We start from the raw sequence: 14,824 nt of genomic DNA, 5'->3' as shown, positions 1-14,824 counted from the left end.
AACAGGCTCTTTTATGGCCAGGAAGGCTCTCAGAGGCTAATCCCCTCCACTACTTAGAAAGAGAGCAAGACCTAAAGGAAATGAGAATCAAGAATCATGTAATGGAGCAGCCAAGCTCCGGTGTGAATTCCCAGAAGTAACACAGTCCTGTCCACTGAAAGTAGTTCCAGGACTGTGGTAACTTGTGTAAAGGCCAGGGGACAGCACAGGAATCAGAGGGCCACACTGAGTAGAATGGGATTCCTAATATTTATACTATTGACAGGCTCAAAATTAAATGCATCTATTGCTAAAACAATGCACTTGGTCTTTAAAATACTTTATATAGCTTTTCTCCTTCTATTGCTTAGATCTGTGGTTAATTAAGGGCTAAATTAGGTGCCTACAGATTAAAAAAAAAAAAAAAAAAAAATCACAGCAGTGATTCTGCTTTGCTATCTCTGTTAGCCAGTCCCTTGGGAAATCCTTGGCTACAGGCTAAAGGGACCACAGGATGCACCAACCACTCTCCTCCATTCCCATTGCCAAAGCTGAAACCCAAAAGACTGCATCAAACAGCCAACACTGGAGACTCCACAAGTAGCAGCTCTGAAAACAGATGTTTATCCTGTCTTTATGTAGAGTAAAACAAGAAAAAGAAGAAAGCTGAGTCGAGCCTTGTATAAATCTATTTTCAAGATTTCAGCCACAATGTGATCTGAATGACCATCAACTGCCAATACAACACGGATTCTGACTCCTTCTTTATGTGGCTTCTCATCCTCGTTGCTGGAGGAAGAAGGCTGAATGACCAGGAAAGCAGAAACAGGGAACACTGAGCAGAGCAGGAGTGGGAGTGGTGGAGAGGGTACGCATAGGTAGAAATTGATGTAGGAGCAGGTAGGGAACAATGAGGGCAAATGCAAATATAATTCAGGAGATATCTGAACAGCTTAAATAGCATAAGCTAACAGATACTCTATTTGGTTGCAAAAAATAGACATCAGGACTATGAAAATAAGTCAGCTTTCAATTTGTGTCGATTGTACATTTACATGCACAATATCTAGAAGAGATTTTCTTAAAAATGTTGAGGAGGAACAAGGTTGTCTCTAAAATTTGCACCAGTCTTCCAAATCACGAATGCTAACTGCAACTCACCAGTTCAGTGATCATGGTCGGCCAAAGCGAGGTAAGGTGCTGCGGAGACATTCTTAAAAGCAATACTCTGAAAAACAGGAACACTTGGGAATGAAGGGTGGGCACCTGTGGCAAACGGAGACTTTCTACCAGCCTTTCTGAAACAAAAAGCCAAGAAGGTTTCCTCAGTTCAGAATAATTCCAACTAGCATTTTCTCCTTCCCTCATTTACTTAAAAAAGTAGAAACTGAGAGTATCTGTCACGTTACTGTTTCAGTACTTTGCTACAGTTTTATTCTGTCAACATAAAAAAATAACTACTTTCACCAAGCAACGAACAAAAGCGAGAAACCTCAAAACAGTGCAGTTGCATATTTTGATTGAAGTTCTCCACATAAATGCAATAGCGCATCTGGGAGTTTTGCTCATCTTATGCTGCATTTCACCCATTACAAAAAGAGAGTTAATGGATTCCAAACAATACAACAACAGCCTGAACAGCTAGGATATATTATTATTATTATTAACAGACTGCATCATCGTAGTATATGGGATATTACAGAGAGACAATATGCTCTTATTTAACCATAACCACCTCTAAGCATTCAACATATACAGAGGCAGATACATAAAGAAATTTTTCAGTCAAACCAACACATGCACTTTGCAGTTCAAACCAGTAAAACCACCTGATATCTTGAACATAGTAAACCCAGCTACTGACTTGACTGGGGGAAAAAAACTTCAAAGGATAATTCCAGGAACAAATGAAACAAGAAAGATGATGCAATTGAGTTTCCATATGGAGGAAGAGACCAAAGTGTCCACCTTGGTAGCACTGAAAGACAATATATCTAGAAGCTGTGGCTGTAACTATTTGCATCATCTTAGAATAAAACCAAGTAGATCCCATTCCCAATCACTTAATGTAAAAGGTCACTGGAATAGATATTCTCCAGTGATAAACAGAACAGATAAACAGAACAGCACAAAAAACAGTTGGAGAAGTCAAGAATTCAAAACTTCAGGGTCAGCTTTTCTATTTATCCCTAGTTGATACGTGTTTTTACCTTGGATGTTCATATCAAAATGCACATTACAGGTACCCAAGGACATTGATCAAGGTATAAAATGACAGATCAGTGAAATAATCTGAATAAAAGTCAACTGGCAATCACAAAGTCTGTGTAGTTTGTAATCATTTAAGACTGAAAATGTTCTAATCATTCTGCAGATCTAAAAATCTGCAGAAACTTTGCATCCAGCCACGGAAACAGTACTGCACACCAATATTGCAAGGGATGAATTTACCTGCTGTTACCCTACCATACAAATATTCCTCAGTTAACATCAGAGTCCAGAAGTCCACTAAATGATACATTTTTACTGACCTTGTATGTCTGGAAGGTATTTCTGGTATTGGTCTATCTCACTACTAAAAATTGCAAAAGCCAGTCTCTTCAGGAGCATAGCACGCTGTTCCAGCTCTACATCTCGATTAGCAAACAGATTAAGTGAACTGCTCTGAGCCACAGCCACCCGTGCTGAAAGAGAAAAAGCATAGTGCAGAGATGAACTTCAAAATTTCCCTTCTGTGTCACTTTAAGGCACATATAACCCTTACTTTCATTGCATTAATGTAGTTCGAAAGCAGATGTTAAGAAGATGCATGTTCTGCAACTTGTGTTTTTAACCACAGTGATTTAAAATACATGTCGAAAGAAAACTTGTAAGTATACAAAATAGTGCTTGGGTCTGGGGACTTTTGGGAGGGAGTTTAGCCTTTTGTTTGTTTGTTTGTTTGTTTTGTTTTTTTTTTAAACATAATTTGCAGGTATAGATGCTCAGAAGGTTGGAATGTGCAGAGTCAATTTTTTCTTAAGCACAGTTAGTGTCAGATCTTAAAAACAAACAAACCAAAAAACATCAAAAACAACCTCCACCCACTCTGCTTAATCAACTTTGCCATATAGGCAAAATTCACTGTGTGCTAGAATGGTCTCAAATTCTCTCACTTCAAGTTATCTTATTTATGGATCTCCAGAAACAAGTAGTTGAAGAAAACATGAAAAACATTGAATAAATCAGATTGGAATACATGTTGAACAAATATTTTCTTCAAGATACTTGTTTTCCCTTTTTTTTAATATTTCCCTTGGACAAAAGTCACCAATACATCCGTAAATACTTACTCATCAAATCTCTGAATGTGGTTTTGTCATGTGTCATCAAATTATCCATAATAGCTCTCCAACTAAAGGAAGAAGATTGTACACAAATCAGAAAAGCAAGAAAAAACCAGGAATTTACAGGAATATTTACAGGAATATTTACAGAACTTTTTCTGCTCTTTTAATTCAGGCTAAGGCTTCCAGACCAAGCTCTCTGCTACATAGGTACCATTTACTTGGTGTGATTTGATCTGAAACTATAAGTATATTTCTCGAACACCCTTCCCAAAGAAAATAAGGGATGCCATCCAGATGGACCTTGACAGGCTAGAGGGGTGGGCCCGTGTGAATCTCATGAAGTTCAACAGGGCCAAGTGCAAGGTCCTGCACCTGGGTCGGAGCAATCCCAAACATGGATACAGGCTGGGTGGCGAGTGGATTGACAGCAGCCCTGCCAAGAAGGCTTGGGGGTACTGATGGACATGAAAAAACTGACTATGAGCTTGCAAAGTGCACCCACAGCCCAGAAGGCCAACCGTATCCTGGGCTGCATCAAAAGAAGTGTGGCCAGCAGGTCAAGAGAGGTGGTTCTCATCCTCTACTCTGCTCTGGTGAGACCCCACCTGGAGTACTGCGTGCAGCTCTGGAGCCCCCAGCATAAGACAGACATTGACCTGTCTGAGCGGCTCCAGAGGAGGGCCACGAAGATGATCAGGGGGCTGGAGCACTTCCCCTATGAGGACAGGCCAAGAGCTGGGGAAGAGAAGGCTCCAGGGAGACCTCATAGCGGCCTTCCAGTACTTAAAAGGGGGCCTAACAGAAAGATGGAGAGGGATTCTTTATCAGGGAGCGTAGTGCTAGGACAAGGGGTAACGGTTTTAAACCGAAAGAAGGTAGATTTAGATTAGATATTAGGAAGAAATTCTTTACTGTGAGAGTGGTAAGACACTGGAACAGGTTGCCCAGAGAAGTTGTGGATGCCCCGTCCCTGGAAGTGTTCAAGGTCAGGTTGGATGGGGCTTTAAGCAACCTGGTCTAGTGGAAGGTGTCCTGACCATGGCAGGGGGGTTGGAACTAGATGATCTTTAAGGTCCCTTCCAACCCAAACCATTCTATGATTCTATAAAATGTTAACCATTTTTTCCTCATAGAAAAAATAGATTAAAAAAAAAAATCTTGAAATCTAAAAAAATTGATTTGTGCATGGAAATATACCTTAGGTAATCGAATTTCACATTTCACATGATAATCTAAAACACAGAACATCCCTCTATTTCTCTCAACAGAGATCTATTGGGAAATTTTGGTCCATATTATACATACTCTTGTATAATGGTATACATAAAATTTGTAACAGCCATCGATATAAGCAGGAGAAAGAAATTCTTACTGGTTAACACACGAAGCATCCATCTGGAAGAAACTGGAATCCATAAAGAGGTCAAATGCTTCCTTTTTCCATGCTCTCCTTGTATACTGATACCCACTAAGACTGCTTAATAACTGGACACAGGCTCGATAGCTGGATGCATTGTGAGCACTAAACAAAAAGAAAGTCAACATGAAACAATTTTGAATTGTTTCTTTATAGAAAGTTTGATAGACATCTAATCCTTATCATGCCTGTTTCAACTTAAGTGTCACCCACCAAATTTCAACTGGCTTTAGAGATCTACATCAATTCAATAAATTGTAAAGATACCTGTGATTACGGAGGTAGGGAACAACATAGTGCATAATATTTACAAGCAAAGGAATAACCCTCTCTTTTTCATCACTGTAGAAAACCATATCCAAGAGATGAGCCAAAACCTATAAAAGGAGAGGAAGATATGTTATCATGCACTATCAAATTGCTTTTTATCTACTATTCAGCATTTTTTTATATAATGCCTTTTACTGAACATTCAAGTTTATGATAGAAGTGATCAAAATTCAGGTACTATACAAAATCCAGAGTATAAATATCCCATCATTTTTAAAACAAACTAAGGTAAAAACACAGAAGCATAAACTCCTGGGCAAAGCATTCTACAGAATCAGCTACAAACAAAAAAAAAATTCAAAGATTGACTGCGATTATCAGCAGTAAATAACACATACCACCAATAACACACAAAGTTTGTCACCAAAAAAATTTCCCATACTACACATCTGGAAGGCCATGCTTTACACCTCATCCATCTCACTGAGTCTTTATAAGTGTTAGTTACAAAGTTTATATATTGTTACATGACAGGACCCAGAATCCATTCACATCAGTGTTTCCCATCAAATCTCTTTCCCCAAGCTTCTAATCCAAAGCTTTTCACAATACAAAAGTTTATTATAAGACAGTATTTATTACATCTGAGGAGACATTTACCTCAGAAAGTAAGGTCAATGCATGGACACTATAAACAGATGGAGTTATGTTTGAAGTTTCCATTGCCGGAGACAACATATCTAAATGAAGATAATAATAAAAAGTCCAAAGTTAGTTTTCTTAAGCCATTATTTACCTTACAATCATATTTTAATAGCATATATTTTGAAGATGTACAGGCTTTGCCAGATACACTATGTAAGATACTAATGCCTGAACAATACTGAAGCATTTTTAATGTATTCAAATATAGTAAAGCTGTCCTCTTTGTTCATTTTGGCCTGATAATGTTTTGTTTAAAATAAAGATGAAAATGAAACTACCTTCAACATCTGACTCTAAGTTGTTGCCATCAACCATAATCTTGGGGGAAGGCTTAACCTCTAAGTTTCGTCTTAGCCAAGTAGTCTGTTCCAAGGAAGAACCAGCAATTGCCCCAATGGCATCCACTATCTTGTGTGTTACATCCTGGTAGGAAAAAAGCCAAGCATTTTAAGAACTTTGCGCAGAAGGGCCTGTATTTGTTATCCTGATGTGTTTTTGTAGAAAACCTATACAACTAATTAAGTATAGAACTGCTTTCAAATCACTTCTGTTCTATATTATCAGTGATTAATACCTCCACAGAAAATGAGATCTTTTTCAACAGATTATAAATAGTACTAAGTAGAAGATACTAAAGAGTCATTTCAAACTGCAGGACTGATACATCAGATAATTCTAGTACATTCAAGCATTTATTGTTCAATATTTTCGAAACACATATAAATGAATTTATTACCTGGAGATCTCTTTGATCTTTCTTATTCTCCAGGCTTGGGTTTTTCATAATGAACTCATTAAGAACACTGAAAAAAATATTGAAGTAGATATGGATTTTCTTCTCACTATACATTATTGAGTAATTTTAAGAGCTAGGACAAATCTGAAGAAATTTACATGCACAATACTTATTTACTAAACCTTCAGTCATTGCTACTTACCAAATATTCTAGAAAGCATCCTTTCAAGTTTCTTAAGTTAATTTTGATCATATCATAACAGTTTATCAAGAACATGTTTTACTGGACTATACACAAAACTATCTTTAGAGGCAGTTTACTAGGGAAGATAAATTCCAGAAATTCAAGAAAATGGTCCTTGAAGCTTTATACAGAAAATCATGTTCAACATTTTATTTCTAACCCTCCACAAACAGCTTTAATGCTGGGAATGAATCCTTTCTAGAGGGCTGCAAATCTGCACATACCTAAGAAATAGTCATTGTAGTTATTTTCTAAGAAAAATCAGAAACTTAAACCTACTGTTTGAAGAGCCTGAATCGCGCAAATAATCAGTAAGGTAAAATCACAGCTTATATTATATTATAATATAAAATTTAATATATGTAACCATTCCTCAGAGAAAAAACTGATTTGGTAAAACCCACACAACTCAGGCAATAGCTCTACCACTCAAAACTAAGTGATAGACATGTGAAAACACTTACACTTCAGCATGATTTCACACACTTACATTTGAGCTTATTTGGAAATTGCAAATATCAAGAGCACTTACCCAAGTATGAGGAATTGTCCTGGAGCTGGAAGACCAACCTGGATGGAATCTTTTAACAGAAGCAGCAGTGCTGCCCAGCTATCTACTAAGCTGGTCACTGGAATCCTAAGAGAGAGAGCAGCAATGGCAATGAAACCAGCATCACCTCCCTCAGGTATTCCCCATTTTCCTTCTACCTCACAATTCTCCTGTCAGATATTGTGAATCAACATTCATACAGATTCTTTGGTTTTTTATTTAATATTAGGTGGCTACATGAAGTCATTAAAAAAAGGAGGAAGGCAGAAGAACAGTGTACTCGAAAGACATGCTTTTCAGTCCAAGGTTGGATGATACCAATGAGTCACAGCACAATTAAGATCAGCTTTCCTTAGGCAAGGGGCAGATGTCCTGCAGGATTTTTAGGTCGGGGAAGAAAGGTGATGCAGAACTAGGGAACTCACAAAATAAATCCCTTTCTTTTTTATGACACCTACAGTTCAAAACCATTCTTTCTTCACAATTTATATTATACAGGCTACTTCTCATCCCGAGGATTATAAAAAGATGTAAAATATTCAAATTTTCCATCTGCTTCTTGATGACAGAAATAAAATTTGACTTCTTGTCTTACCTTTGAGTATAAGCATAGAAAAACTGCAACATGCAGACTTCCAGTGAAAGATGTTTCTAGAAAGATATAAAACCTGTGTCATCAGGAAGAAGAAAATAACTTTTTTTTCCCCTCACTTGCCAGGGCAAAACTGACAATGCTATAATGTTATTGCAGTGTCTGAAGATATAGCTTAATTCTTAACAGGATATTATGAATGTCCATTTAGGCATCTCTCTATAAAGTTGTTATTCTCTTTTTTTAATTCCCCCTTTTCTCCACTTCCCTTTCCCACCTGAAAAAAAAATCAACCCGATGCTAGGGTATGCATCTGTTTTCCTAATGTAAACAGCCTATCCCCACAAAACACAGCCTTGTACAGAAGTAGTAAACAGGATTCTGGAGTTGTTCAGTAAATGGTAATGACTTAAGGTGGTATGACTTCCCTCCAAAAGCTCATCCCTCTATCTATTAGATATTGTGAAAATTTTCACACTGTACTGCTCAGCTTCATGAATGAAGTATCCATATCATCACTGTTCTAAGCTTCAGTAAGAGGACATTAAATACATCAATAGCATCTCTACAGTTTTCATACCTTGTCCTTTGCTATGGCTGGAGGCTGCTTCAAAACCTCTTTCACTGTTTGTATAACGGTCTCCGTTCTCATAACACTGATGGAGCGAACTAGCTCAACCAGTAGAAGTTGTTCTTCACCTGCTGTAGGAATAACCTAAAAGAATCAAATGTATGTCACAGATTATCATCACAGACAATGCCTGTGCCAAATTTAAGGCAGCTGGTCTTATGGGATTGAAATGTTAGTAACAGTTCATCTAGAGACTTGGAATCACTTACTCTTTTCTTGAAGAATTCAGGAAGATTATCCCATTCTAAAATAAATTGGTAGCTCCCTGACAGTACAGTTGCTAATTAGAAATATAATATAAATATTCTCCATATTTCATACTATTTATTTTTTCACTGGATGTTTTTCCTCACTGTTTCTAAACCACTTAAAGCTATTACCACTATTTGAAGTGACCACTGTAGTATAAACATACCTTTGTCCTAGAAGTATTTTTATTTTGCCTCCTTTCATTCCATACAAACGCAATAGCAGCCATGAAATGAACACCATGATTCATTGAAATTGGACCCAAAAGTTCGAGAATCTGCTGCCTCAAATTCTGAAATGTGGAAGCAGAACACATACACCTTTAGATAAGCACCTCAGCATTATGTTCAAAACAGCTAGCTATAAAGCCATACTTGGATGATAACTATCACTAACTGTTATAAAAATGGAAGGATGCACTCAGAGGGTTCATAAAGTCCTATTCTACATCTGGTACTCTTCAATCATTTTATTCATGACTAAGACAAGTGACGATAAAATACACTTGTTAAATTTGCAAATGGTAATGAAGTGGGAGGCAACTGATAGAAAGGTACAGAACTAAAAATGATCTGACAAACTCAAAAAACATTCTGAAAAAAGATAAGCTGCAATAAAGGCTTGATTTTTGCATGCAAAGATAAGGATAAACAACCTCAATGATTCAGGATGAGAAACTAGATAGCGGTGCTACAGAAAAAGTCTTGGGATTATAGTGCATCACAAACTCACTGTGATGACTTTGAAAGGAAGGGGAAAAGAGCATTCACAAATAGCAATATCTCATGAAAGACATTAAATATTTCCCCTGAAAGAAGATTACAACATGCCATGTCCAGTTTTAGACACCTTACTTCAAGAAATGTACCAGAAACTGATAGAACTCAAACTATAAAAAGAAAGATTAATGCTATGGAATATGACCTACAAGAAGGGGCAGAAATGTGTTTCTATATAGTCAGGAGAAAAACATATAAGTGGCGATATAACAGTTATCAAATGTGTACAAGGAATTTGGGAGAAGAAAGGAAGACGATGTTCATGTCTGCCACAAATAGTGATGGACTTGCTTTGTAGCAACTTCAATTAGGGACATGGTGTAGTGGGCATGGTGGTGTTGGGTTGACGGTTGGACTCGATGATCCTAGAAGTCTTTTCCAACCTTAATGATTCTATGATTCTATGAACTGAGATAAAGATTAAGAAGTAGGGGTGGTGGGGAAATCCTAAAAGAAAGAACATGCTACTTTGGGAGACTGAAATATTCACTGTTGAAACCCTTAATAACATGTTTTTTAAGCATGTCAGAAGTTACTGAGGCACACTTGGGTCAGGAAATGTATTTCCTGAGCTGTCTTCTTGACCCGTTTTCTATAACAGGAAGATTTCAGATAAAAATGCACCTTCTATCTGTTTTCTGAAAGCCTTTTTTAACTTGGTCAGAGATATTTCGGTAGGAATTGTCTAAGCTTGCAGGAAACTGCTATATACGATCCCAGAGCTTTACTGTACACTTTATGCACTTGCCAAGAGTGTAGTTGCCAAAGCAACCTAGTTGTACTGAAGCTTAAAAAGCTTGTTTATACTTTAGACACACAATTCTGTAGAGTTCCACATTTTCATGTGTTTTTAACCACATCCACCAATTCCAAGGCAGCTACAAAAGCACTACCTGAAAGCAATAAGGTAAAAAAAGTAAAATAACCTATCCTGATACTACACCGAACAAGCTGAATTCAAACTTTTCATATACAAGCTTTTTCATATACATGACATGTTGAATGCTCTTTTGAATACTACGGATTTGGGCAAATTAAAGAAAGCTGGGATGTACAGAATTAATATTTAACCAAAGTACAAAAGCTTATCTTTTTTTTCACAGAAGTAGCATAATGTTATAGGCCATCAACAAGTACAGATCCCCTTCCTTTCAGCGAATAGAAAACCCTATGGGCAGCATAAATATGATCATAGGTCCTGTCTGTGCAAAGACATGAAGTCTTAGATAAGTTATTTTTTATTCCTTCAATCTGAATGACAAAGGCTGAACAGCACCATCACAAACAGTATCTGATATATTCAAATTTACTGAGGAAATCTTAGTTTAAAACATTTCAAACATAAATGACAATTTCCTGTTTAATAATGCGAAGTACAAGAAGTTTGAACGGCTTCCAATAAGAGGGCTAGGCAGCGTTCTCAGTATAGTCCTATAGAACCTTCTCAGGTTCTCTTCTTTATGATTACTAGCTCACTATCTGCTATGACATTACCCTGTACACAGTGACATCACTATATGGAATTGAATGAATAAAGGAACGAGTTCATAAGTGTCTGAGTACTAGATGTTTTAAGAGGAGAATTCTCTTTTTTTAAGATTTTACACTAGTATTTTATATCTTTTGAGGCATAAAAGGGTGGCTTAAATTTTTTCAGGATGGATTTCATTTTCTTTGTAGAAAGCAAAGGGGTGAGACATTGTTGTCTTGAATTGATACACTCAAGTTTAAAAGCAGATTCAATACCCATTTATAAAAGCCTTGTTCGTGGGTTGGATGAGTAGATGAGGACAAAGGTATTAAAACTCAATTTACATTTAAGGGAATGGAATCGGATTCAGTTTGACAAAGGTATTAATGAACAACTTCAACAATATTATCCCTGATATTCTGACCTTTGTTGACCCAAGATTAATAGTGGTAATGGATGCAGCAGCAGCAGCAGTAGTTTTCTCGGAAGAATCTGCAAGGTGAAGGATGCTCCACAACAAAGTCACAGAAGACATGATCATATGCAAGATAGATAGGATCCCATTGCGTGCTTCAATCAAGTGCTTCTGATCTACATTAACCAAAAGCTAGTGGATTTGAAGGGGAGAGAGGAGGAAGAGCATTAAATATCTACATAAATAGCTTAAGTAAAATAGTGTAAATTGAGATTTAATGGACATGGAAGCTTTCAACCTTAACCTTTTTCACAACAGTTTTTCAATAATTCTTATAGTCTGTACAGGTTTTGAGTCTATTAAAAATAATAGTTACAGAATCTTTTGACTCAGTTGTACAACATCAAATGTATTCTGAACATGTGAGGCCTGTCTACAGCAATCACTTTTGTATCATCTGCCTAGACCTTTGCAAAACAATTATTTCAGAATTTTAAGTATAACCAATACTCTAGGCAAAATTATTTACTTGCATAGGCAATAAACACTTTTCAGTTACTTTTAAATGAATGGAAGGCAAAGGGGGATAAGAACAATAAAAAGTAAAAACAAGATTGCAGAGAGAGCAGGACAAAAATTTTCTTGCAGAATCTAGGCCAAATTCTTAACAGAGACTATGCTCAGAATATCAGATCTAAAAAATATTGCTTGACTAAAAAGACAAATTGTGAATATACAGAAGGAGCAGAAAGAGAATGTTTTGACATATTGCAAGATGAACACGGCCCAGCCAGAAAGTAACAGCATAGGCATCAGTCTGGGAAGTTCCACAAAACAAAGCCAACTCTAAAAAGTGGCATTTTTAGAGGTCTGAAAGTTAAGGAATTCCTACTTTAGTTATTTCAGGGTAACAACCCCTCCCCTAAACCCAAAACAACAACAAAAAAAAAACCTAAACAAAGAAGCTAAGACTATTCTTTTAAAAGTGTAATTAGTAGAAAATTGTTTTTCTGTTTGAGATGTGTGTTATTAATAAAAAACATACTTATAGCTAAGACAATATGTTTGATATTTTTCCCACTCAGATCTTCATATCTGCTAATATAATCACAGTCCTTAATTTGACATGTACTGCATAGGAACCTCCCAGACATCCAGGTAAGTTTACCTGATGATACTGTATGGATGGATCCAGGAGGCAGTAATGAATTATTGTTGTGATCCCTTCTAATAAAGTAAGAACCATATCTGGGGGAGTGACTGATGCCATCCAGAGGGGCCTAAAATAAGAGATTCATTTTTTTTAAAATGGGTTAATCTGGTTGTTAAGCAATCAAATCTGCTTAAAAAGATTACACACCTCTACATACACATACCTATTATCAGATAATCCTGTTTCATATTTATACTGCTGAATTAAATTATCCAAGTTTCTGCAGAGCTGAAGAGTCACTGAAACAACCACCCTTTGAAGAACTTTTCCCATGTAAGGCAACGTAGAAGTGATAAGGCCAATCCACTGGGGATGCATTTTACAGGCACAGTGCTGGTGTAAAGCTCGTATCACTGCGCAGAGAAACATGCCTTGGCAGGTTATTGGCTGGGAATGTAAATACTGAAGAGAAGTCATCGGCTGCTGGGGACCGATATGCTCCAAGTCCGTTATGACAAAGTCAAAGCCCGTTTCATTTTCCTCAGGCACAGTCATTACTCTGTGTTCCAGCACAATAAGCCGTTGAAGTACTTTTAAAAGCTGTGACTGCAGAGTACTACCGTTGTCAAATTCATCTTCAGAAAAATTTATAAGGCTGTCTTCAGAGAAGCCTTCTTCTACAGCCACTATGTTTTTTCCAGCCATCTTTTCACTGTGCCACTTCTGTGCACTGAAGATAGAAGATAGCAGACAATGCAGGATCACTTTCTGAACCTTGCACTTGGACAACATGTCCGAAATAAAACTAGGAAAGCCCTTTGCAGAGCTTTCTATCACTTTTGCCAGCTCAGCAAAGAGAAGTGTCAGAATTTCTATACTCATCATTTGCATATTACGGTTTCCTATTAGATCTTGTGAGGTTACTTTAACATGAGTTGGATAGTGGCTCCGCATATAGTATAAACACAAGGAGATAAGAATTTCTATGTACATAGAACTCCGAAAGTTATGGTTAGAATCAACTGGGATGTGACTATAGAAATCCTTGCCCATAACAGATATTCGATGCCTGGCTAGAAGATTCTGGAGCAACGAAAGCTGAGGAGTGTATGCATTGTTGACACTGGTAGTGGAGAGAGCACTTACAAAAGCTGAAGGATTTGTTTTCAAAATTGCTTTAATTGCAGAAAAAGCATACAATGTCCTTGAAGAGTCATACAGCTGGAGATAAAGCAGCACATGTTGATACAATGGATGGATATTAAAGTTGGGAGATTTTCGCATTCCTGGGGACCCCACATCACTTTCTATTTCTGAAATTTCTCCTTCTCCACAACTATACCAGTTTTCTAAATCAAGACCATCACTAAAAAAGACATTTGTTTGCTTAAGCTTTTCTGTTTGTGCTTTCTTCTTCTCTTCATCTTTCTTTTTGGCTATTTTCACCTTAGGTTTTGCACCTGGTTGCTTACCAGCCTCTTTAACAATTGTTTCTTTTTCTGACATTTTTTCTGGTAGCTTTCCTTTAAAACTGAACTGAATACTACTGTGGCTTCGCTTTCTGGACTTTGATTCAGTGGAAGCAAGAGTGAGATCAGAGAGGGATTGCTGGCTTTCTGCAATACAGGGTGAAGAGTTATTTCTTGAAATTTCATCTCTTAAGCTCTCAAGTCCAGTCTCAGTTGAGGCTGATAGCAATTGGGAGCTGTCATTACTAAGCAAACTACTCCGGCTACTTTGAAAATTTTGATCTTCATTTTTTGTCACCTCTACAGAGTTATCCAAAGGACTGAATTTACATGAAGTATCCTCAGACTGTAGACTATGTTTAACCGGTTCAGCCTCTTCTCCGAGACCACTTACAACTTTGCATATAAGATCTGTAACCACTTGTTGCACAATTTCATCAGGTGAGTCTTCTCTCAGAGTCTGAGAGCTATCTTGAGCACTCAGGCTTTCTGTTTCCACTTCATAACTGATGTTGTCTCCAGTAGATGACTGAGAACAGCCAGAGTCAGAACTCTGCAGTATTTCAACCTGATGGTCAGGCAGGTCAAAATCAGACACAACCATTGGTATGGTCTCACTGCTCGTACTTAACAAGGAAAGCCTATCACTCAGAGGGTTGACAGTCAGGCTGAAGTTCTCCATTTCATCCACAGCAAGTTGTTTTTCATTGCCTTCTTTAGGTATAATAAGTTGTCCTTGGCTTGCAGGCACATGGGAAAATGCTTAAAGAAAAACACAAAAAGTTTTATACACATAATATTTTGTTCTTCAGAATAAGAATTTAGAATTAAAATT

The 14,824-nt window shown here is 37.2% G+C and overlaps 1 protein-coding gene across 8 annotated transcripts in view; it reads right to left on the bottom strand.

Moving 5' to 3' along the window:
* Positions 1–14,824, bottom strand: part of DOP1A (DOP1 leucine zipper like protein A) — a 65,677-nt gene that overhangs the window by 7,497 nt on the left and 43,356 nt on the right. For 6 of the 8 annotated variants that reach the window (XR_012672920.1, XM_075145395.1, XM_075145390.1 and 3 more), the window contains 15 exons: positions 12,744–14,751; positions 12,536–12,647; positions 11,377–11,559; positions 8,869–8,994; positions 8,403–8,537; positions 7,826–7,881; positions 7,213–7,317; positions 6,437–6,503; positions 5,979–6,123; positions 5,656–5,735; positions 4,993–5,102; positions 4,681–4,830; positions 3,312–3,373; positions 2,511–2,663; positions 1,141–1,277 (listed from right to left, as the gene is read on the bottom strand). Coding sequence is in view for 6 of the 8 variants with exons in the window: in XM_075145395.1 (XP_075001496.1) it covers positions 1,141–1,277; positions 2,511–2,663; positions 3,312–3,373; positions 4,681–4,830; positions 4,993–5,102; positions 5,656–5,735; positions 5,979–6,123; positions 6,437–6,503; positions 7,213–7,317; positions 7,826–7,881; positions 8,403–8,537; positions 8,869–8,994; positions 11,377–11,559; positions 12,536–12,647; positions 12,744–14,751 (3,629 nt within the window). In the remaining 2 variants the exon portion in view is untranslated. Of the gene's footprint in view, positions 1–1,140; positions 1,278–2,510; positions 2,664–3,311; positions 3,374–4,680; positions 4,831–4,992; positions 5,103–5,655; positions 5,736–5,978; positions 6,124–6,436; positions 6,504–7,212; positions 7,318–7,825; positions 7,882–8,402; positions 8,538–8,868; positions 8,995–11,376; positions 11,560–12,535; positions 12,648–12,743; positions 14,752–14,824 lie in introns of those variants that run through there. The other 2 variants (XR_012672921.1, XM_075145396.1) reach the window with 2 other exon arrangements.

Source organism: Calonectris borealis, chromosome 3 (genome assembly GCF_964195595.1).
Source record: "Calonectris borealis chromosome 3, bCalBor7.hap1.2, whole genome shotgun sequence".
Taxonomy (NCBI): Eukaryota; Metazoa; Chordata; class Aves; order Procellariiformes; family Procellariidae; genus Calonectris; species Calonectris borealis.
The sequence above is the reverse complement of the archived record's forward strand: the minus strand, read 5'-3'. Positions and strand labels throughout refer to the sequence as shown.